This window comes from Chroicocephalus ridibundus, chromosome 11 (genome assembly GCF_963924245.1).
Source record: "Chroicocephalus ridibundus chromosome 11, bChrRid1.1, whole genome shotgun sequence".
Taxonomy (NCBI): Eukaryota; Metazoa; Chordata; class Aves; order Charadriiformes; family Laridae; genus Chroicocephalus; species Chroicocephalus ridibundus.
In genome coordinates, this window is record NC_086294.1 from 15,052,893 (window position 1) to 15,075,903 (window position 23,011).

Here is a 23,011-nt window from a genome sequence, read left to right on the forward strand (position 1 = left end):
CCCCTCCGGCCCCAAACGGCAGCGGAGCAGCTCTGTAAAGCTGGTAAACTCCTTGGCAAATAAATTCATCCCTTTACTTCTTCCCAATAAGAGTGGTTTGAGGACTAATTAACAGCCCACGTTAATCTCTGATGCGGTTTGCACCCTCTCTCTCGAAATTCTGTTTGGGGATGGATTTGCCTGGATAAGCAAAGTATGCTGAAATCCTTGAATGAAAGGTGCTGTCAGATAACGAAGCACGGTCGATAATGAAGCAGACTCGGGGACCACACCAGTCTTTTGAGCCTGGTTTATTCTGCGTGGCAGATCCCTCCCTCCCTCCCAGAACAGCTTCGTTCCAGCGCCGTTCTGGGGTGGATCAATATGTTTTTATTGTCAGTTTATGCAAGGTCCTTGGGTAACTGCGGCCAACCAGGTACCTTTCTTCATTGCCCTGTCAGCTGAGCTGCCTAATTATTTTCTGTTCGCATTTTGGGCACGGTTTCTGACAAGTACCGCTTGCCATCTGTCGGAGGAGAGATCCAGGATGGGTGTCATTCCATTTGCTTTATTCCTAAAGTGGAGCAATGGTCGTTCCTGTTGGCGGGACGTTGTCCTGGCAGAAGCCACAGCCGTTTTGCTGATGCCGTTATTAGCACTGGTGACAGAAACAGGAGGAAGGGGACATCGCTGCGTGGCTTTCCTTAGCTCGCATAGTTCATCGATGGCGATGAGTCCTCCGTGTCCGCTTTCTCTGCCATAGATCTTTGTGTCCGTAACAGTGCAAAAGGATGCTGTAGGTTGAAACACCCCAAGCTGTTACAACAGAACAGCCAGGATGGAGCACATCAGGAGTACATCGAGAGTATATCAGGAGTACATCAAGAGTATATCAGGAGTACATCAGGAGCTCCATAGCTCCGTACAGTGCCATTACCATCTTGGCCACCAAAGAAAAAAGCTCAATCACAGACACCTCCAGCTGGCAAAGGCCTCCAGCCTGGAAGCTCGTCCCACCTCCTTGCATTAATGCTTGCCCCATGGCTGCGGGAGCGAGCGCCTGCGCTGTAAAAGCCAGTGCCTGGTGATACTGCAAGTCAGGCTGGGCTCCCTCCGTCCCTCCTTCTTTACGAGAAATAAATACTTGAGAACGGACCCGGTGTTTGTGCCACGTGGGTGGCTGGGACAGGCCTTGTCCCCTGGGATGGCCATGGCAGGAACCCGCTGCCCACCCCGGATTTTGCACGCTAGCAGCTATTTTCACGAGCGATTTCAGGCTGGCATTAGGACACATTTAAAGAGGGTAAGTGGGGGGGTAGGAATTAATAATCTTCTTGCGTTTGGTGCCTGCAGGAGTTAGTGCCCAGCATGGCTGGCCGGAGCCGTGGCAGGGGCTGCATCCAGCTCTTCCCGCTGGTTTCAGAGGCTTTGGAGCAGGGCCTGGAGAGCCCTGGAAGTAGAGGACTTGGACACTGCTTGCCTATGCTTTTCTTGGCCCTGGCAAGAAAGCAAGTCTCTCGCTTTCATAAGCAGCAGCGGGTTCATAAACAAAGTCAAGGGAAAATAGCTAAAAGCAGCAATGTCAAAAGTTCACACGCTGGGTGACTGAGCAAGAATTCAGGGCTGAGGGGACGAAGATAAAAAGCCATAAAACTTCTGTTCCTCAACTACTACCAGAATATTTTTATATTTTTTTCTCTTTTTGAGAATTAAAGTGCAGCAAAGCCCCAGTAAAACTCTGCAGCATCCCAAATACTTTGTCATCAACATCCAGGAAATTTCCCGTGCCTCTGCCTGGTCCTTCAGGCCACGACTGCATCTTCATCCCCTACAAGAACAAGTCTTCTATAAGTGCTGAAATACGGTGCCTACAGTAATAGGCCACTTAAAGTGTCTCATTATTGCAGTTTAACTGGTCATTAGCAGCTGGAATAGACTGATTTCTTATGGGTTATGGTTGAAATAATTACCTGGCACTCTGAGCCATTAAAAACCAGTTAATGAGTAGAGGGGGAGAAGGTACTGTCGTGGACACGGGCACAGCACTGGCTGGTGGGGGGTGGTGCTCTGTAGGAAACCAGGCTGAGATTTGTTGCCTGTGGGATCCAAAGTCGTTTAAGCATGAGATGAGGGAAATCGTTAAAAAATTAATCTGATACAAATCTGACAACAGTCTGGCCACTGTACTAGTTCTAAAAAGTCCGTTTTGTGAAGTTTTCCTCTGTATATGTTGAGTTGCCTTTTTTTTTTTTTCTTATTTTTTAATGGAGCTATTAGAGGCCGTATGATTTCCAGAGGAGAAAGGCATCGTGCTCCAGGAGCGTTGGCTGCTTCTGAGATACCACGTTCACTCATAAACCTTGACGTGTTCTGTATGCTTTCACTAAAAATGGCAGATTAGCTTTAGATGCAGTAACAGAGTGGAGGAGTTTAAGGGTGAAATACAGGTGAAAACTTCTCCATCAGGAGAAATCCATTGCCAGTCTTTGAGCATCCCATCGGCCCGTGCTGGTGTCTATGGCTGTTGACATGTCTTTTTGGAAGAACCACTGAAAGCTCCTGTTGATGGTAGGTGAAAGATGAGCAGGGCCTGTCACAGAGGAGGGTTAAAGCAGGTAAGATGGGAAGGTGCTCGCTGATATTTGGTCAACCTTGGGTTTCTTCTGCTTGGGTTTATGGTGTCTGGCTCATGGCTGTGTAAGACTTGGGCAATACAGGTGTTCCTCCATAAGGAGTGCCTGTAGTTCAGCATCCATCTCTTCGTGGTAGGTGTTGTCTCTCAGATGGGTGTCACAGCTTTTGTAGTAAGCCTTGTGGTCCAGTTGCTAAGCAGCTCCCCCACCGATGATGCTTTGGCCTGGCCGTTAAGCCCTGTCCTTCTACCCGCAGTGCTCCATGCCCGCCTGCGTCACCGCGTTCCACGTCACCTGCGCCTTCGACCACAACCTCGACATGCGGACTATTCTAGCAGACAACGATGAAGTGAAGTTCAAGTCCTTCTGCCTTGAGCACAGCACCGGTGCCACCAAGCTGCCCGAGGAGGCACGGACAGAGCCCGACCAAGCCCAGCTGGACTTGGAGAAGGTCACACTGCGGAAGCAGAAGCTCCAGCAGCTGGAGGAGGACTTCTATGAACTTGTGAAGCCTTCGGAGGTGGCGGAGAACCTTGACTTAAGCGAATCGCTGGTGGATTTTGTCTACCAGTACTGGAAGCTGAAGAGGAAAGCAAATTCCAACAAACCGCTGCTGACACCAAAAACAGATGAGGTGGACAACTTGGCCCAGCAAGAACAGGATGTTCTCTACCGACGCTTAAAGCTCTTCATGCACCTCAGGCAAGACCTGGAGAGGGTGAGTACAGCTTTTCCTTCAATGGTGTACCCAGATGCTCCATCAGGGCTGCTTTAATGTGTGCTGGCGCCTGCAGACAGAACGAGCCCTGTTCCCTCTTGACTCAGTTCAACTCCCCTAACAGTTGCATCCCTTCAGCTAGAGCGTTATTCAGGAGATGAGGAGCACATACTCATCTCCCCACTTCCCCTTATCCCCAGGCGAGCCTTTTGAAATGTGGTGGATCACATGGACCATCCACTCGGCTCCGGTGCTCAGCATGTGCGTGTCATCGCTGCCAAAATGCTGACACTGATGAAATAAGTTAGTGGTGGTCTCAGCCGGGGGTTCAAAAGAGCAAATGTCTGCGGGGAGAGGTGCATCGGCGGGACCGGGTGGCTGGGAGGCAGATGATGCTGCAGCTTCTATCCACTATATCTTAATAGTCTCAAACCACAAAATTATCCTGTGCTGCCCCTCAGATGCTTTCCAGCAGCAAAGCACAGGAACACTTAATTTATTTACTTACTTTAAACATCAAAGACAAGGGAATGGCAGGAGTGAGCTGCAGGGCCAGCGGGACTGGGCATTCCCTGCCCTGCCGCAGCCGAAAGTGGGTCGGCTCCTCAGGGAGCTGCCAGCGGAGGCAGAGCCGTGCCGGAGGATGGAGCTGGGGGAGGTAGGCAGGGGATGGAGCCGGAGGATGCAGGCATCCGCAGCTCCCCGCGGCACAGGGCATCCTTGCGCAGGGGAGGGACCAGCCGCCACCACAGCAGCTTTCTGGGGGAGCAGCGGTGCCAAAGCGATGCCGGAGCCCCCCCGGGCTGCACTCGCTGCAGCACCACACTGCCTGCCCGCGGATTTGGCTGCCATGGCTGCAGGAAGGGAAGGAGCAGGGACGGGGCAGAGGCAGGCTGGAGTGGAGGAGGAGGAGGGGCGGCGAAGGCGAGAGGCAGCGAGGGGAGGAAGCCCAGGGGAAGAAGCACAGCGCCCAGCGTGAGACTGCAGGGAGGGGATGGGCACCGTTGCTGTGGGGGGACACGGGCACAGCACGGAGACAGGCAGGGCAGGGCTGCGGAGCCTGGCATGCAGGGGCCGAGCTCCCAATCCTCCCCTGCTTAAAACCCGAGCCCTGTCTGGTTCCCCCTCTCCTGCTCCTGCCAGAGGGGTGAATCCATGGCTCCTCCTTGGGTCCCTTCTTGACAGCACACCCGGGGTGCAAAAACCATGGGAGGGCTCAGGATGTCGCTGGGGGCAGGCAAGGAAACAGGAAAGCAGGAAAATAACATTGCTTTGACACAGTGGAGGTGGTGCTGTGGTGCCCTGAGCCGGGGGCTGAGGGTGCTGCAGGGGATGTGCTGCTCCCTGGGAGGCGAAGGTGGCGGTGATGCTGCCCCTGCCTGCCCCTGCCTGCCCTTGCCTGCCCCTGAACCCTCTCTCCAAAAGCTGCTGTGGGTCTGCGGCGTAATTTAACCCATGGGGAGGAAGGCAGCGCGGGTGAGCACTGTGTTCGTGCCCAGCTGGGGTTTCAGCTCTGGACCAGCCCCCCCATGCCCCTTGCTGCACCCACCTCCCCGCCTGGGTCTTGGAGCCTAAGAGCCTTCTCCTGTGTGAAGGCAATTGGATTTCAAGTTACTGGTCTCTTTTCTGTGGCCCTGTCAGCCTTCATCCCTGTGGGCATCATTGCCATCGCTCTGCCAGCCTGTCCCTCCTTTGCTCCTGCCTTTGCTGCATCGTTCCCGTCGCTGTGTTGGGCTGGGCTGGTGCCACCCTTAAGGGGTCTCCAGCACCAAGTGGGCAACAGGCTGCCGTTGCCGGATCCGGGAAGTTCAGCTCACTTTTTTCCCCTCGTCTGCTTCTCTATATTGTAAATCTAAACCAGGCTGCTCTTCCTCCCTCTGCTTCCACGTGCTCCCGGCCTGACTTCCCTGGCTGCAGGGAGCCACTGCACATCGCTGGGCACAGCGCTTTGCGCCGGGAGCTGCCTCATTCAAAGTCAACGGCACGGCAGCTTCTCTTTGATTTCTTTGTGTCAAAACTACGGGTTTTACCAGATTTCTCATTTTCCGGAGTTGCCTCCAGGCTTCGTGGGGTCATTCCCCCATTCAGCCTTTGCTTGGCAGCTCCCTGCCAGGTTTCCTGGCCTGGCCCTGGAAAAGCTGTTTGTTTGCTCTTCTTCCAAGAAGGGGAACAATAAACACTGGCCGGATCAAAGTCCAGTGCTCAGATGGGTGATAGGGTTTTAAATCCCACAGCTGCCAGTGCATCCCAGATCCCGTCTGCCGGCGCTGTTCACAGCCGCCCCGTTTCCCTTGAAAATAGTGAGGCATCACATCAAATAGGGGTGGGAGAAGAGCAGCCTGGAGGATTGGCCTTCAAAGGGTGTCCATGAGGCATCGTGTTGCTATTTTAGTGTTTCCAGCAATTAATCTGGCAGGGATGGTTGTGATTTCAGGGGCCGATAATGGTATCTGCATCCGGGAGCTGGGGAGGCAGGAGTGGCAGGGCAGATGAAGCGGGGGGAGCCGGGATGATGGCGTTTCCCTCTGCCAGCTCTGAACCGCTGTCATTTCTGCACTTCAGAGCATCAGCAAATTAAAGCTATTGCCTGGGAATCCTAATACAGTCCCCCCCATTTTCTTTTTGACCTTTTTTAACCTTCTCCCCTCCCCTCTCCTCTCCTCTCCTCTCCTCTCCTCTCCTCTCCTCTCCTCTCCTCTCCTCTCCTCTCCTCTCCTCTCCTCTCCTCTCCTCTCCTCTCCTCTCCTCTCCTCTCCTCTCCTCTCCTCTCCTCTCCTCTCCTCTCCTCTCCTCTCCTCTCCTCTCCTCTCCTTTCTCCTTTCTCCTTTCTCCTTTCTCCTTTCTCCTTTCTCCTTTCTCCTTTCTCCTTTCTCCTTTCTCCTTTCTCCTTTCTCCTTTCTCCTTTCTCCTTTCTCCTTTCTCCTTTCTCCTTTCTCCTTCCCTTTTCCCTTTCCCTTTCTTTTTTTTTCCCAAAAGAGCTTTTTCCAAGGGCTGGTTGTTTGAATTAGCTTTAACAAAAAAACAATTAGTTCCCAGTCTTTCATACCAGCGTCTAAGCTTGGCTTGGGGAAGCGGCGCTGGGTGGTGTTTAGCTGTGTAAGCATGTGTAAATACCAGCAGTCTCCAAGCAGAGCACAAGGAATGTTTTCTTCCAGGAATATCAAATCATAGAGAAGAGATACCGCCCAGACACTTGGAGATGCAGGTTGCCAGAGGCAGTTGTTTTCCTCATAAAGAAATTTTAGTTTGATGTTTTCTCCCATCCAGAACCAAAAGAAAAAAAAGAGAATGTAGTGAAATATACAGCATAGAGCTCGCTGCTTTGTATTTGCAGCCAGGGGATTCAACAACAAAAAAAAAAAAGAAAAAGAGCAGCTTTTTCTCGTATATACCTAAGTGTTTCTGAATTGTCCTTAGGTAAGATCGATGCCATTAGGGGATGCCACAGTCGTCCTGCTGCCGTCACAGCCTTTGGTGGCAGACACTGGGTGGGCGTGGGACGAGGTCCTGGCTTGCTCCATCACTGTGAGGGGCACAAAGGCTCCCGACCCTGGAAGGACAGTCCCCCAAGCCTGGAAATACCCCAGCCTTCCTCTGTACAGAGGCGTTGGAGGATGAGGAGGGGGAGGAAGCGGAGACATCAGGGTCACACCTGAGCGTGGACATGCCCACGCACATCACTGCCCGTGCCTCCACTCAGGCCACCTCCTCCGTCCCTTATTGCAGGCAGTTTTGCTCTTTCATGGCATCAGGAAGCGGAGTAAACGCTGTCAAATCCTGTTAGCAGCCATTAGCGTTTTCTGTTTCGTAGCCGAAACCCTCCGTTTCCTCCAAAAGCCTCGATGCCCGCCGCAGCCATGGCGACAGAGCCCGGCTCTCCGGCCACCCTTACGCGGGGCTGGCAAAAAATGTGACACTGAAATTCGTCACCAGGCGGATGCCAGCGGGTATCACACACGTGTCGGGGCTGCTGGGGGCGGGGGGGTATCAGCAGTGTGATGAGCAGGGTTTAACCGCTGCTGCTGTAGCATTTGTGCCTTGTGCTTTGCCGTTTGCACTTAGGGCTTCCCTCTTGGTTAATAAAATTTCCTGCGCCGGGAGCAAATGCACCAGCGGTTTGCAGGGAGAGGCGGAGCAAGCAGGAGAAGCGCGGAGGGGAGGATGCTGGCCAGATCCGAGGCAGGGGAGCCACACCGGTACGTGGCTACTGGGCCAGCATCACCTGGGTATTTTGCTGTATTTTCTATCCTACGTGCTGGCATTTGCTTTAGGGCAACAGGTAGTTTTGTGAGGCTCTGACGTCCAGCACATCGGTAGCCTCATACCTGCAGCTCCGTCCCGGCTGTGCCCCTTCCCTGCCCTGGCTGTGGGAAGAGTGTTGCGTGAAAGGGGCAAAGCGGTTTTGGCAGAAAATAAACCCCCTTGCGTTCTAACACTCCTCACCGAGGCGGGAGGCCAGGTTCGGCTAGATTTAAATTCTGAGCGATGTCCAATTCAGGGCTATCAGTCCAATCGCGTTTAATATGTATTAAACTATTAGGATTTGGATACACTAATAGTGGACTGCACCTTCGGCCTAGTCGTGCTCCTAAACTAGCACGGCCACTCTCCAGTCTTTGGTCGCGTTCAGTGAGAAACCGAAACGACTAGCTACTTTAAAAGTGCAGTTTATTTAAACAACGGGTATATAGGTTCTTAGGATTGCCGGTGATAAATACACTGTCTGCAAAGCACGTGCAAATGAAAGTATACAAAACGCGTGACAAAGTTATAAATACAGCCTGGCTATACATGTAGGAAAGAGATTCTCTAGAGAAATTTCTAAGTTTCCCGAGAAAGCACTTGGTATAATCGGAGTCTTACCCAAAGGCGTCCCTGTGGGGGGGGAGAGAGGCTCAGCCCGTCGGCTGATCCCGGAAATCAGTGATGTAATTCTTTGCAATGGTGTTTTCCCTGGGCATCCCCCCTCTCTCGGGCTATTTTTATACTATTTTTTATCTTCAAGGTGGAGTTTGAGTGACTTTAGTCATACATACTTTTATTATGATTGGTGTAAAATTCTCTCGCTTCACAATTAAAGGTACAGTTTACGAGAAGCTCAGGGCGCAGGCTCAAGAAGGAGCGGTCGCACCTTGGAGGCGGGTAGCCTTCGGGATGGAGGTGTGTTTTGGTATTATAATGACATTATAATGAGCAAAGTTCACGCAGAGGACAGCATTTCATCAAAATTTGACAAAATGTTGCCTCCGAGTATGGAGCGGGCAGCTAATCGGCAGCTTATCTGTTTCATGGTATCATCCCATTCCCGTATCTGCTATATATCATAAGGTAAAGCCGCGGAATAATTGCATCCCGTCCCGTACCTCGTGTAGCTTGACAAGCATCCTTATCAGGGAACCACAGGGGTTGTGTTCTTTGTGCCAGCTGCGGCTGTTTTCTACCTCAGAAGCCTCTTGATTTTATACTTTTCCTTAATGTGTGAACAATGCTGTACTTTTGTATTTTTAGCCAACTTAGTAATTATTCCACAAAGAGCATCTTTCCCTCCCTGGAAAAGGAGCAGTTTGTGGGTAAGAGCTGGTGTATTGACCCGGGACACCGAGGTACCTCTTAGCATTTGGCATTTTTTTGCGCAGGTTTCTGTCTCTGGTGCGAACAGGGCACGTGTGTGGTGCCGCTGCTGGGCTGCGTGAGGCTGGGATGCTCGGGGCTCTGTGTGTCTGCTGGGCCTCTCCGTAACTATATTATAACGCCGCTTCTACAGCATCTTCCCTTCCGAGGCTTTCCAAACCCTTTAGAGACATTAACTTCTTCATATAGGTCTGTGAGAATTAACAGGAGGTTCAGACAGCGTTCTGTGTCCGCACCATTGCCGTGCCTGGGTACGATCACAAAATAATTTTCCTGTTTCTCCTGGCTCTGTTCCCCTTTTGTGCATCTTGGTCACTTTGTGTTTATTAACAGCAGAGTTAAAGGATGTGCTGCAACGAGTACTGAAGGTTAGCCCTGACGGTTCGGAGCAGCCGAGCAGCGCGCTCGGCCCCGTTTGACACCCCACTGTGGTATTCGGGCTGAATTTGTGGCCTCAAAAGCACCGACGGCAAAGTGCAAACCCTGCCTGTGAATCCAGGCCAGCGATGGGAGAAGTTAAAGATCAACTTGCTTATCGTTTGTGTTCACAACAAGACAGGAGAGAGGGGGAGAGAGACCTGTCCCCCTGCCTGGGGAGGGTTTTGGACCCAGGGCTGCCCCAGCCCCCCCGGGCAGGACGGTCCCAGTTCGCTGCTGCCCCAAGCTCTGGGAGCGGTGGTGGCCGAGCTGTGCCCCGTGCCGGGACAGAAGCTGCAGGAGCCGCGGTTGGGGTTTCCAAGGTGGCTGCTGTGGTTCGGGGTGTGAGGGTTCGGTGTGGCCGGCGTCTGCAGGGCTTTGCAGGGAGACCTGGTGCCACAGAGGGTGGCGTAAGCCAAGGCATGTCTCTGGAGATACCATGCTCCTTATGGCTTTAATACGCTCAGTGAGTGTGCTGGAGAAGCCGACCAGCCCTCCTCATATCCCCTCCATGGGGTCCTGGCTGTCGGAGCCAGAACATTTAGGCTTTGAATCATTCACTGCATGGTTTCGTCCCATATATACTACTCAGTTTCGATCAGGAGCCCTCAACCCTAGTCCTGGCGCGTCCGAAGAGCCCTGGTGGGAGTTTTGGTGTGGCGCGGATGATGGTGAGATGAAGAGAACCGAGACCCAGGGAGCAGGGATGTCCCCGGGCAGCAGAAGCAGCCACGCAGCTTGAGGGGACCCGCTTCGAGCCCTGCCTAATCCAGACGCTGTTTCTTTTGTTTCTGTAGGTTAGAAATCTCTGTTACATGGTGACGAGACGGGAGAAAATGAAACACACCATTTGTAAACTCCAGGAGCAGATCTTCCATCTCCAGATGAAGCTTATTGAGAAAGAACTTTACCCAGGTCAGTACCGCTTACCAGAGCTTCTCCTCCCAAACGCTCTCCCTGCCGTCCTCTGAAGCCATGTCCAAGGGAACCAGAGCTGCCCCCTCCCCTGCCGTCTTACTTAAGCACGGTCCGTGTGTTGACTCTTTGCCCATCTCCAGTTTTCTTCAGAAATGCACAGTAAAGCCATACCCTGGGTGACCGGAGTGTTGAAGCGCCTTGTTTACACAGATCCCTCTCCATCCTCCTCTCCCCAGGAATCGGTCAGAAAGACCGAGGTTTGGTTAGGTGGTGATGCTAAGGCAGCGTTTTGGTGACTTTTGTGGAGCAGGAGCCGTCTGGGAGGAGATGGCAGATCCTGGGCACGGGGCTGCAGACGCCGGGGCTGGTCCGGGGCAGCTGGCTCCCTGGCACGGGCCAGCAGCCCTCATGCTGGACTCGTTGCAGATGCCTTTGGCTTCGTCAAGAATGAGAGGTTAAGCTGCTGGTGGGGTGTCTGTTGCTCCTAGAGACCAGCTGCTTTAGCTCTGGTCGGCTGCGGTTCCTCTGCCCCCCATCCCTATTAGTGAGGAACGTCATGCCACTGCATGCAAAGCCTCTGGCCCTTTTTTTAAGGGGCTGAAATAAAGTTGATTCCCTCCTGTCCTTTTTTTTTTTTTTTTTCCCTTTTGCACAAGCGGTGCTGGAGCCCACAGCTCCTGCTCCCTCCTCCTTTCCCATCGGTGGCAGCTCAGACCAAAGCCTGTGGCTGCAGAACAGTTTTTCCAGCAGCAGCATCTGGCGCTTTGGCAGGCTCTTCCGACGGTTGTTGTGTTTGTGGCTTTGGAGTTGCGTTTGAAGCCATCACATGGTTGGGGTTTCTTCAGGAACCGTCTGGGCTGAGCTTTCTTTGACAAAAGTTTCCTTTGACTGAAGTTTTGGAGGCTGGGAAATGCGTACGTTGGGATGTTTGTGACTCCGAGCCTCTGCAAATTCCTCTCAATGGCTGGAGCCGGGCGGCAGTGTGGGGCAGGAGTGGCCGGGACCCCAGGGATTGCTCCGGGGAGATGTGGGTCCTGTAAGTCTCAGTCCCCGTGACACAGATCAGTGACACTGCGTTGCTCCATATGTCCTGGCTGAACCAGATATACGAGATACATGAGCTATATGAGGCTCAGATATATGAGGCTCTGAGCAACCTGATCTAGTTGAAGATGTCCCTGCTCACTGCAGGGGGGTTGGACTAGATGGCCTTTAGAGGTCCCTTCCAACCCAACACATTCTATGGGTCACCAGCCTGGGCACACACCAAGTGGTGTTCCTGGCTGTTCCCGCCCCATGGTGGTGCTCCCGGCAGTGATGCTGCTGGAGGGAGCTCCAGCTTGGGAACACCGGCTGGATAAAAGACAAGAGCAACAAACTCAGCTCCTGACGGCAGATGCCATGCGCTGTTGCCACCGAGCTGTGAGGGTTTTGGGGGGATCACAGGGACCTCGTGATGCCCTTCAGTGCAGCTGGGAGAACCTGGTTTAGCATTTGCAGCTCTCAGAAGGAGACGGGCGCGGGGTAGTTTGCCAGGAAAGCTTTTTGAGCTCACCTCCCTCACAAAGGGGGTGTTGGATGGTTGAAAATGCCCCTGGGGACCTGCGTTCCCCAAAATGTCCTGGGGAGTCTGACCGCCGGTGCTTGCCTGACCCTGGCTGTATTGCAACGACGGGGTGGGAGTCGGCAGCTCCTGCCGGGACCCTCCCCAGTGGGGAGGGATGGCAGCTGCTGGCAGGAGGGAGATGTGCTGGTGCTGTGCCATTGCCCTTCTGGAAAATGTTACGCATGTACTCGGGGGAAAGCACGACTGCCATTACCATCATGTTTGCTCTGCCTAAAGGTGAGTGATAGAGACAAACCCGCGGTGAGAGGGTGACTGGGGCGGCGATGGGTGTGCAGGCGGGGGGGTTGCTTCGTACGTTTTGATGCACACGTTCTTCTGTCCTGCCCCAAGTGGTTGGCGTTTGCCAGTTCATCTTCTGCTCTGACCTGACCGAGCTGAGCTGCTCGTCTCTCCCAGGGTGGGCTTTTTGGTTGAGCTGCTGCCAGGGAAGGGGCCCGGCTGTGGGAATTTGGTCCCGGGATCTCCAGGTGGTTTGGGCATCTGGGTCCTTCCCATGCCGGGAGGACATGAGGGATCCAAGTGCTTTTTGGCATCGATGCGTAGGGTCTCCCAAGCTCGGGAGGAATTCCCTTGCCAGGATATAGCATCAGGCCATAAATTGCGATCCCAAAGGTGGGAAGAGGGGCTGGCCCGGTTAGCTGTGACAGCCATAGTGCTGGCCAGACTACCACACAGCATCGGTAGGTGCCTCCTCCCAGTGCAGCTCATGGTCCTCCCGCTGCCCTCCAGGTCCTGCCCGATGGCAGGAGCGAGTGCTGGGGCTGGCGGCAGCACGGCACGGAGGGGCGGCTGGTGGAAGGAGCTCAGAGAAGGGCTCAGCCTCCGTCTGCCCTTCCCGCGGCAGCTGCACGGCCGTGCCCATGCCATTCCCGCGTGGCAGCGCGCAGCAGAGCCACGGAAAGCAGCGCTGTCTCTATTTTCTCCCTCAGCCCCTAGCTGTTGCATCCTGGTCCCGTTCCAAACACGCACCATCGTAGACCCTGATGCTGCCAAGTGCTCCCAACGCCCCACGCGTTTGCTAAGCCGTGCCGTGCCAGTTGATGGCACTTAGAGATAAAGATACTTGGGACCAAAGCTATGGATAACTCATTACTGCGTTTTCCATCATTACGAAGCGCTGACTGGTTTGAAAGCGGGGGGACGGTTCCTGGAGCATCCCCTCGGCACACCTCCCGACCGGGCTGCTCTGGGGTTTCTTGGAGAAAGGAAGAAGTCTCTGTTATTTTGCCTGGATGAGGCCAGTTTTTAATTGCTGTGACGGTAGTCATCGACCGAAATCTGTTGGGGTTATTCCAAAGATGGGTTTGGCACAAAGTTTTTTTTGGAATGGCTCCCGCACAAAACTCAGAAGTGGAAGGGTTTATTTTTCTCGCTGACAAATGATCATTTAAGCAGGAGATTTTAAATAAAATTAGTGAGAACTGCCTGTGTAAAATGAACCCACCTCTCTCCCCTGTATTTTTCTTGCATGGAGTGGAAAGTAAACACTGTCTGGCTTTGAAATACGGCTACTATTTTGACAGGTTCCTCTTCAAAAAGTCCTGCTCGGGTTTCTCTTTAGCCACATTGCACTGTCTAAACGAAGTCAGATTCTTATTTTGTAAGCGAAGTGAAAAATGCGTCTGCCTGCCTCCAGTTCTTTGGCAGGAACGTAGCAAATACCAGTTTGCCTTTGGCTTTTCTTTCGTCCAGCGGGTCGTTTGGTCAGGAGGGATTCCTGGGGCTGTAAATCCTCTGTTCATCCCGACTCGGGCAGGTGCGATGCGAATTCCCTCCCCTTCTCGCCCGGTACATTTCCACTGCCGCGGCAAGGGGGGAGCGGAGGTTATTCCCTGGCACCCGTTCTGTCCACGGCCTCTCTGCCGAGGCTGTTTGCAGGTCGCTGCTGGACGACACAATAAACCAATTCCTCTCTTAAAATCACTGCTCCGAGAGCTGCACAGCTTGCGCAGGTTCAATGTGCCAGACTCGGAAAAACCGCGTGTCTCGCCTCCACTTCGTCAGCTACCCACATTTTGGTGTAAGGGCAGTATCTTTCCCCCTCTGAAAATTAATAGAAGTTTTAGCGTGGAGTTCTGCGGGAGAGTGACCTAACGGAGTAAGTAAAAACTGTTGGAAGTATTTTGCTTGGCAATACAAGTCGTACTTTTATAGGGTATTTGTCCTGTTTACCGAAGAGGGATAAACCCAGTAGAAGTTCAAAGCCGTTTAGGAAATATTGATTTTTAGCTGAACGTCTGCATAGCTAAGAGTTATATCCCTGGCTTTCCATAGGCAGTGCTGGTCATCTTTCCTACTCCATTTACGTATGCTCAATACACTGCTTAAATTTTATAGCTTTGGGGGTTTTTTCATCCCCGCATAGTATGAGTATGAGCAGTTACTATCGCCGAAAGGTCAAATCAAATCAAAGCTTGCTTTAAAACACTGCTGGTAGCATTGCTGTCAAACATGCTTTGTGGCTGAATTCCTCCAGGAGATGCTCTTGGCGGTGATGCGTGACACACCGCCGGGTTTGGAGGTCCCCATGTCTCCTGCAAGGTGTCAGAGCAGGCTTCGGGGTTATTCCCTTCTGCTGCTGCCACGGGTCCTCACCCCAAAGCCCAGCTCCAGGAGGACACGTCGGTGGCTGTAGGGTCTCCAACGAGTCCCCTGCCTTCAGTGGGACTGCTCCTGCGCTCACGCTAAGCTCATGCCCAAGGCCCAAACCTCTTTTTTATATTACCTACGGGATTCAGATTTTCTTAATATATAGAGACCTTAGCCTACAGTTGGCCAAAAGGTGGCCGCTGCTCTCCCTTTGGCTTGGAATTGTTCGGAGCTCTGGGCCAGGTCTCCACCACAGGGGTGTGCCCCAGGGGAACTTGCTCACCGCAGCATCCCTGATGCCTCGTCTCACATGGAGTTTTCCTTTTTTTCTAAAAAATGCCAGAACAAACGGGGAAGAAGACAAAGGGTAAGAAAAGTGACCTGAGAAGGAAAGGAAGAGATGGTAGAAAAAATAGTCCTGAGAAGAAAGAGAAAAGGAAATCAGTCAACGAAACTGTGTTGGGACAACTGGGTAAGTCTGATTTTATGGGCGCAGAGTTGACCCGTGCCGCTGGAGGCTCCCTGCTTTGGGGAGCGGGGTTAAGAGTCCCAGCCCCAGATCCCTCCTGCATGTAGACTGTGGAGTTACACCCGAGGCCGTGGGAGCCTCTTCCATCTCTCCCCTGTGGGCATCAGCCTGAATTACCAAGGTCCTGCAGGAGAGACCATGTCGTAGACGTGGTCCCTGGTGGGGCAGGGGGTGTAAAATGCTCCCCTGCAGCCCCAGGGGATTGGGACGCTGTCTTACAAACCCTGTGATGTGCTGCTGAAGCCTGATTTCGCTTTGCGGTGATAAAATCAGACTTACCCGCCCCGCAGTAGGGCTGATCCCCCGCGACTTCTGCGCTGTGCACCGATGGTGAATGCAGCGCGTGGGCCGTGCGCTTCCATGGCGTATGTTATCCAGGACCATACAGTCGCGCTGGTTGTGCCAGTGTCCGGGAGCATCCAGGAGGCAGGCACAAAGCGTGGCCGGGCTCTTGAATTTGCTTGGGGGGCGAGGAGATGCAGGCTGGCTCTGCGGATGCTTCACGCACCTCCGGCTCTTCCCCATCAGCTGCTCAGCAGCAGACGGGGCTGGGGTGGGAAGTAAAAAAAAAAACAAAACCCATAACAAAACGGTCTTGTTTGACATGATCCTTGACAATTGTATCTGGTTTTTACACGGAATTGGGTTTTTGTTCGACTTCCTCCAGCGCTGTCACCTCCCCCAGCATGCGGGGCTGGAGGTGATGAGTTTGCACGTGCTCAGCTGCCCCACGGGTGCACCGGTCCCGTGGGGCTCTCGGACAGTCTGCGGGTGCTATAAAACCCTCTTGGGGGTACAGAGAGTTCCTGTGGGAGGTCTGGGGGTCTGGGCCACCCTGCCTTGCTCTGCTTTGCCCATTGCTCGCCCCAACTCTGCTGTTTTCCGTTCATCTCCAAGCTGTTGGGTTTTAGGCAGGAGCCCCTTTGGAAACGGGTTGTTTGCACTCATCCTGTGTTCTCAGCTAAAGACACTTTGGATTTTCTGGGCAAATTCCGTCAAATGATGGAGGGCTGGGGTGTCTCCAAGAAAAGCTGCACTGCTGCGAGCCTGGGAAACCTAGCAGATGGCCCAAAGTTTCTTGTGGGTCAAAGATGACCCACAAAGATGACCAGCATTTTGTGACCTCCTGGGTTTTTTAAAGGCTTGGAGCATCGCTTGGGGCCGCAGTCACTGGGGTCGGGCTGGGGGAAGGTGACCTTGGCAGTGCCCTTGCCAGCAAGACCGTGGGCTGTTCAGTGCCTGGGTACCACGCGATGCCCTAAGTTCATCCCTGCTGCCGCGTCCCCTCCCCTGCACTGGGCTGCTGCCAGGGTGGGGGGTGTCTTCTCCAAAAGGACCATGGTGACCTGCCAGGAGGTGCAGGACGGCCACTTTGACAGTGTCACCTCCGAGGGGGGATCCGACCTCCTCGGAACAGACTTCCCCAGTGCCACCCTTGAGCAGCCCTGGCATTGCGCAGGGTGTTTTGTTCGCCCCCCCTGCGGTGGTCGCTCATGGCGCAGTGTGGAGGTGCGGGGTCACATCCCGTATCGCTGCCGACGGGAGGGTGATGCAAAGCTGTTACCCGAGACCAGCAAACACTGCGGCCGTGTCACCCTGCCCGCGCCACTGCTCTTTCCCCCTTCTGTTGCTGGGCTGAGGGCTTTAAAAGGAAAGTTCTTACCTGAAATCAAAAATCGAACCTCATTTTTCCTCCATCCATAAAACCAGCTCTGATGTTGAACCTGTGGGTTTCTGTTACGGGGATTAAAATCCCGTGTGCTTGTGCAGGTATGCGCCTTTCCAGTTGCCAATTAGACCCATCCCAGCCCACAATGCTTGCTTTTGCTCTCAGAGATAATTATTAGGAAGTTTTCCAGCTTTTTCCATTCCAGCCTGTCATATCTGCCTCCTCTTCTTCAGTCTTCACACCTCTCGAGTATTTGGAGATGTTCTCAGACCTGCCTCCCGCCCCCCCCACCTTTGGATGCAGATTTAGCACCAGTCCCATCACCCCACTGGTGGCTCGGGTGGTGCTGGGGTTTTGGCAGCGCGTGGTGGCCCGGTGGCAGCTGCTCCCTGGGGAACCTGTCACCCCTCGCCGGGGCACAAGTCCCGCTCTGGTAGCAGTCACTGAATTTTGAGGCTGACACCTGGATTGTCTGTCCTGCCGCCTTTGCACGGGAATGTGTTTTCCACCCGTGCTGGGTTGGGGTTGGCATCTTTGCTGCAGAAGGATGCTCCGTTTAGATCAGGGAGGTTCGCAGAGTGTTGGATGTGGGGCATCACTCGGGTTGTTGTGCTGTGACCTCAGTGGACCCCAAATTCAGCATTAGTGCTGGAGTCAGCTCTCTTCATTGCCCTGATGTGGTGCGTTATGGTTGATCTTTTGAGTGTTTCTCCGGTTCTGGGGAGTTTTGGTGAAGTTGGTGGCGGTGTCAAAGGGCAGCGTGGCAGTTCCTGACTTCTAAGGCAATCTCCCCCTTTTGTTTTTTCCAGGCTTGTCAACCTCCTTCCCCATCGACGGGACCTTCTTCAACAGCTGGTTGGCGCAGTCGGTCCAGATCACCGCCGAGAACATGGCGATGAGCGAGTGGTCCCTCAACAACGCCCACCACGAGGACAGCACCCCCGGCCTCTCAGAGGAGCTCCTCCAGGATGAGGAGACCTTGCTGAGCTTCATGATGGACCATTCCCTCCGGTCCCCGTTCAAGCAGAGCGAGGCCACAAAGAAAGTGAAAAGCAAAACGAGAACGAACACTAAGAAAAAGCTGCCCAGGAGCAGCCCCCCGGCTGTGGTTGGGAGCCACCCAGAGAGCTCGGAGCCCTGGACTAACAACGCCAGCGACTTGTCGGATGATGCCACCAAGCCCTTCGCTCCCGATTCCAGACCGAGCAAGTCGGAGAAAGGGGCGGCAAAGCCTCCCACCGACCGCAAAGGGACGGGCGAGGCCAAAAAGGCGGCCAAAAAGGGCTCTCTGCCGAAAGCTGGCGAGTCTCACCCCCAGGCTGGGGCGAGGGGTTGCCTCAGCAAGGAGGAGGAAGAGGAGGAGGAGGAGGAAGAGGAAGAGGAGGAGACGCCGCACTGCGCTCAGCCGGAGCCCAGCCCTGCGGCCAAAGTGCCTGACTCCGTAGGTAGCCCCAAAACCATCGTGCGGTTCAAATTACCAAAGGAGAGCCGGGGGACTCGGCGGTCACAGCCCCCCAAGCCCGAGGGCGCCAGCGGAGCTCCCTTGCGTCGTTTCGACGCCGAGACGGACGGCTACTTCTCCGACGCAGAGATGAGCGACTCGGACGGGGAGTCCCGCGGCGGCAGGGCGCAGCGGGGCCAGCTGGAGGCGGCCGGCGAGGACATCGTCAGGATGAGCATCCTGGCATCCTAACTCCTCCCGAGTGCCCCGGCGCCACGAGGCCTCAACCCAGTTACAACTGCCATGTCCAATTCCTGCCTGGTGTCACAGCAAGGGGGATTTTTAATATGTGTATATAGTTGGAAATTCGGCACTGTTGTCTTTCTCTTCTCTATACGCCTGAGATCCAGCTTCAGCTTCACCGACATCGATGACCGTGACAGCAGTGGTCCCTCCCCGGCTCCCTGACGTCCCCTGCTTCCCGGGAACGCAAACCGGCGCCCGGCGGGACCCATGCCGGGGGTGCCGAGAGGGCGGAGGGTGCCGGTACCTGTGCTTTCTGCAGGGATGACAGTTTAATTAATGGGCATTACTTAACGAGGGGCAGATTTCTGCCCGAGATGGTTGCCCCCGGAGCAGGGAGCGAGCGGAGGGTACGGTAGCGGCCAGCTGCGGGAGGGGAAATCAATACCCGCCTGCGTGCGCGTATACGAGGAAGCGGAATAAGCGATACTAAAATAAATAATGACTAAAGCACAAAAAGCTTGTTGGAGGAAAGCGCTTGGGGTGGAAGAGAGCAACGTTACGTTTCTATTATTAGAAAAACGAAACAAAACAAAACAAAACACCCTCGGTCATTATTTTTCCCCTCACCGTTCCATCTGGTTGGGATCCATCCAGGGGCCAGGTTGCAGAATTTCTCCCCCTCCTTGTCCTGTGGGATGCGGGCGGTGTCGGACCCCGCTGCGGTCGTTAGAAAAACTGAAGTGATTTACTCAGGTGCATTGGTCAGCTGTTAGCAGGCTGGGGAGTGGAGATGCGGGGCGGGATGGAGGAGAAAAGCATCCTTTAAAATCAGGGTGAGGAGTCGGGGTTGGTGTAACCCGGGAGGCGGAGCGAGGCCGTTCTGCCCGTGCTTCCCTCCCATGGTCCCACCGTGACACCCCCTTTGCACAACGAAACGCTTGGCCCCGGGGGCAAACGTCCCATCACCGAGGGGAAATGGAAACACTTGCCTTCACCATTTTGTTTTCCTACTAAACGCTACAATGGAAACGGTGAATTTATTCCTCCCCATTCTTATTTTTTTTTAATTATTGTTATTATTATTCTTCAATCCTGGTTACAAGCTGTTGACTTGTTGTGGGAGGGTGATTCACAGAAGCTGACATTATGAATATTACAATAATTTAATGCATAAAATGTCCCAAATAAGCCTTAAATGTTGTTTAAAAGCCCATGTTACCTACAAGTCAGGCGAATTTCCATGTTTGCACTTAATTGCACCATTACTTCGGTTTTGGCTTCAAAGGTCACAGTTAAGTCGTGCTACGTGTTTTATTGGAGTGACCCCAGTGTGAGCTCAGGGAACAAAAAAAAAAAAAAAAAGGAATTCACTGAAACTTTTGTTGTTGTTGTTTTTTAAAAATAAAAAATGTTTAAAAAAAAAAACTAAAAAAAAAAAAAAAACAGACACCAAACCTGGGACACTTCTGCAACCGGTTAAACCCATCACTAAACAAAAAAAAAACCTTGCAATTGTCAAACCAATCAGTCAAATAATTTTGTGGATGCCAAAGAATATTTTGACAGTCAAGCAGCACAGCCAGAAACCGGAAACTTGTCATTACGGAAAAAAAAAAATAAAAAAAATTGGAAGTTATTTAGCAACAAAAGGACTAAAGACACACTCATAACACACTGCTGCGGCGTTAGGTTCCAAGCTTGCTCCGAGGGATGCTGCTGCTCCGAGACCGCATCCTGCCGTTTTGATTTCCGATGCTTTTTGCTCATTTCACTGTGAGCTTTCTTTTGAAACTCTGGAGACTCCTTCGATTGACGTTTTTTTAGAGTAGATCGTCTTTATCAGCCTTCCAAAAGTCCTGATTAGCGATGAAATTGCAGCAGAGATGAGCGATGGCAGCCTCGCTCACCCCCAGCACGGCGAGCGCCCGCTGCCGGCCCCGGCTGAGCCCGACAAAAACCCGGCTGAGACCCACCGTGTCTGGCGGGGGCGGGGGGGGGGGGGCGGAAAAAATCTTCCTCAGATGGGAGAAATGTTACACGAGTTATTAGCAGGAGGAAAAAAAAACAAAAAAAAAAACCAAAAAAAAAACAACCAACCAACAGAAAAATCAACAAAACGGGAACCACCTTTGTTATAAATTTGCATAATCCATTGAGGTTGGAAATGAAAAATCTGCTCATTAATTAAGGCTCAGTATGTTCAGATAATGTTAAATACAGTAAATAGGACTTAGTTTATCTTATCAGGCTTGCTAGCTTTAGCTACAGTATCCTAGTATAAGAGTCATAACAATAATCAATATGCTGCCTTTTAATGAATCTTGCTTCCGTGTGCTTCACTCAATTATGGTTAAAAAAAAAAAGCAATCCACAAATTTCACTGTACACAGCTCCATTCATCAGCTTCTGCACTACTTGTCTTCTCAGTACAGGAAAGCAAAAAGCCGGGGGGGGAGAGACTTTAAAGAACAACCAACACCGGCGCTGCCAGCACCAGGCAATAAAAGTTAGAAACGCTCCCAAAATGTCGGTATTTTACCATCGGGAGATGGCGTTGAGGTGGGAAAAGCTAAAGGGGGCTGGCGGGGCATGTCAGAGCCGGGGAGAAGAATGGGGGTGGGGGAATAAGAGGGGAGAAAAGGGGACCCGCGGAGAAAAGGGGCTGCCCGGGACGAGGGCTGGACCATCCCGGCGCATCCTCGCCATCGCCCGGCCTTGGAGCAGGGGAGCCGGGTGTTCAGGAGAGGAAAATAATGCACAAGGCAAATATTTTTGATGTTACTGTAAATGTATTTTGAAACGAATAGAAAGAGAAAAATAAATAAATAAATAAAAGGGTTTATTTTAGTAGAGAAATGTTGTCTTTTAAGATGTATAAACTGCAGGAATCGACGTTTGCACTGTAAGAGCAGCCGTTTCCCCGGAGAAGCCGTTGGTAGTTGAGATGAGGATGCAAAGCGCATCCCGCCCTGATCATGGACCACAGCCCCGACATCGCCCCCGGCCCCCGATGGCTGCAGGCTTTCCCGAGGACGGCTCCGATTCCACACACCCCTCTTCCCCACACCCATTTTTTTTTTTTTTAATTATTATTTCCGTTTTGCTTGCACCTATTTTACGGGGTTTGGATGCCTGCTGTCCCATGGAGCTTGCCCCAAGGTGTGGGGGGCTGGAGCGGAGCCGGGATGCGGGATGCGGGAGAGGGATGCTGCTGCTGCAGGGCAGGGCGTGAGGTTTGGTTGTTCTTTAAGGAAATCTCCCCCCGCGGTTTTGCGCCATGCCACATACAAAACAGACCCACTTCACATCAGTTACAGGAAACGATATGAATGTCGCAGGAGGAGAAACCCTTCTGTTTTCTTTGTTTCAAAGAACGTGATGTGCCATTTGTTAATATAAAAGAGAAATATTGAAAATATATTGAAAAGAGCAATTTTAAATTATTTTTGGCTTATGTTGCAATATTTATTTTCTTGTATTAGAAATTCCTTTGTAGAGAAAAAATGTATTTTTCATTAATGCAAAAACCTATTTCTCCTTTTTGTACATTTTCCATGTTAGTTAATCCTTAAAGCAATATAATGTTATCAAACTCGTTCTGTGTGAGACTGTATTATGCATGCTATTTGTGTTGCCTTGGAATAGCTCTGTCTGCCATTATTTTCATCCTGTTTAGATACAGTGTATGCTTTAATACACATTGGGACCATGGCCCATTGCTTATGAAAAAAAACCCAACCCTTTGCATTCCTCAATGTGTTGGCAAATGCAGTCAATAAAGCAGTGTTTTCTGTGTACCTCTGTGTCGGTGTAGTGAGCAAGGTCCCGGGGACCGGAGGGAGCATCCCAAGGGATGCAGCTCAGTGCGTGGGGATGCGGAGCTGGTCCAGCCCTGCCGATGCAGCCACCGTCTGCAAATTTCTGAATTTCCATTGCTTTTCCATTTACGTTTCCATTGCCAGACATCAGCGAGCCCGTGGGGAGTGTGGCTAGGGACATTTGTCACTGCCGGAGGGGAGAGCCCAAGCAAGAGGCTGCTCACAAAGTCCCCCGTGCCTGAAACTTTCTGTAATTCAAGGTGACCACCTTTCTCCTGGAGATGTAGATCTTGTTTTGCAGACTCGGAGCAGAACACACAGGGGAAGCCCCGCTGCGAGACGGGAGGTTTGGAGGAGCTGCCTTACTTCATTTCAGCAAATACACAAGCTGGGGGCTGGGAACCCCCCCGCGAGGTGTGGGACCCATCAGCGTCTGGTCACTTCATCCGGGCGGGCAGTTAGTCATCAAGGAATCGTTGGCCATCAGCTTTTTTTCTTACCCCTTTGGCATTTCCTAGCAGTTTTTTTTTCTTTTTTTTTTTTCTTTCAGTAAAAACGGTCAAGTGCCCAAGCTGCTGAAGGGAAATGAGATATTTAATGGACATACTTTGTTCAATTTATTACCAAAGCAATTAATCAGGGAAATCACGGTGCAGAGTGAAGACGGCGCTAAAACCATCAATCCGAGGTGGGTCTTCTGGGGGGGTGGGGGAAGGTGAGAAGGAAATCCGCCGTTAAACTACCATAGCCTTATGTTTCGCTCTTAAATGAAAAGGCAAAGGATCAGTTTATTGCA

The 23,011-nt window shown here is 52.5% G+C and overlaps 1 protein-coding gene across 2 annotated transcripts in view; it reads left to right on the top strand.

Annotated features, from left to right (window-relative positions):
* Positions 1–22,194, top strand: part of JADE2 (jade family PHD finger 2) — an 87,591-nt gene extending 65,397 nt beyond the window's left edge. Inside the window, exons 9-12 of one of the 2 annotated variants that reach the window (XM_063348833.1) lie at positions 2,869–3,330; positions 10,176–10,293; positions 14,856–14,984; positions 17,520–22,194. In XM_063348833.1, coding sequence (XP_063204903.1) covers positions 2,869–3,330; positions 10,176–10,293; positions 14,856–14,984; positions 17,520–18,403 — 1,593 coding nt within the window. In that variant the 3' untranslated portion in view covers positions 18,404–22,194. The remainder of the gene's footprint in view (positions 1–2,868; positions 3,331–10,175; positions 10,294–14,855; positions 14,985–17,519) is intronic. The other variant, XM_063348834.1, reaches the window with a different exon arrangement.
* The last annotated feature ends 817 nt before the right edge of the window (positions 22,195–23,011 follow it).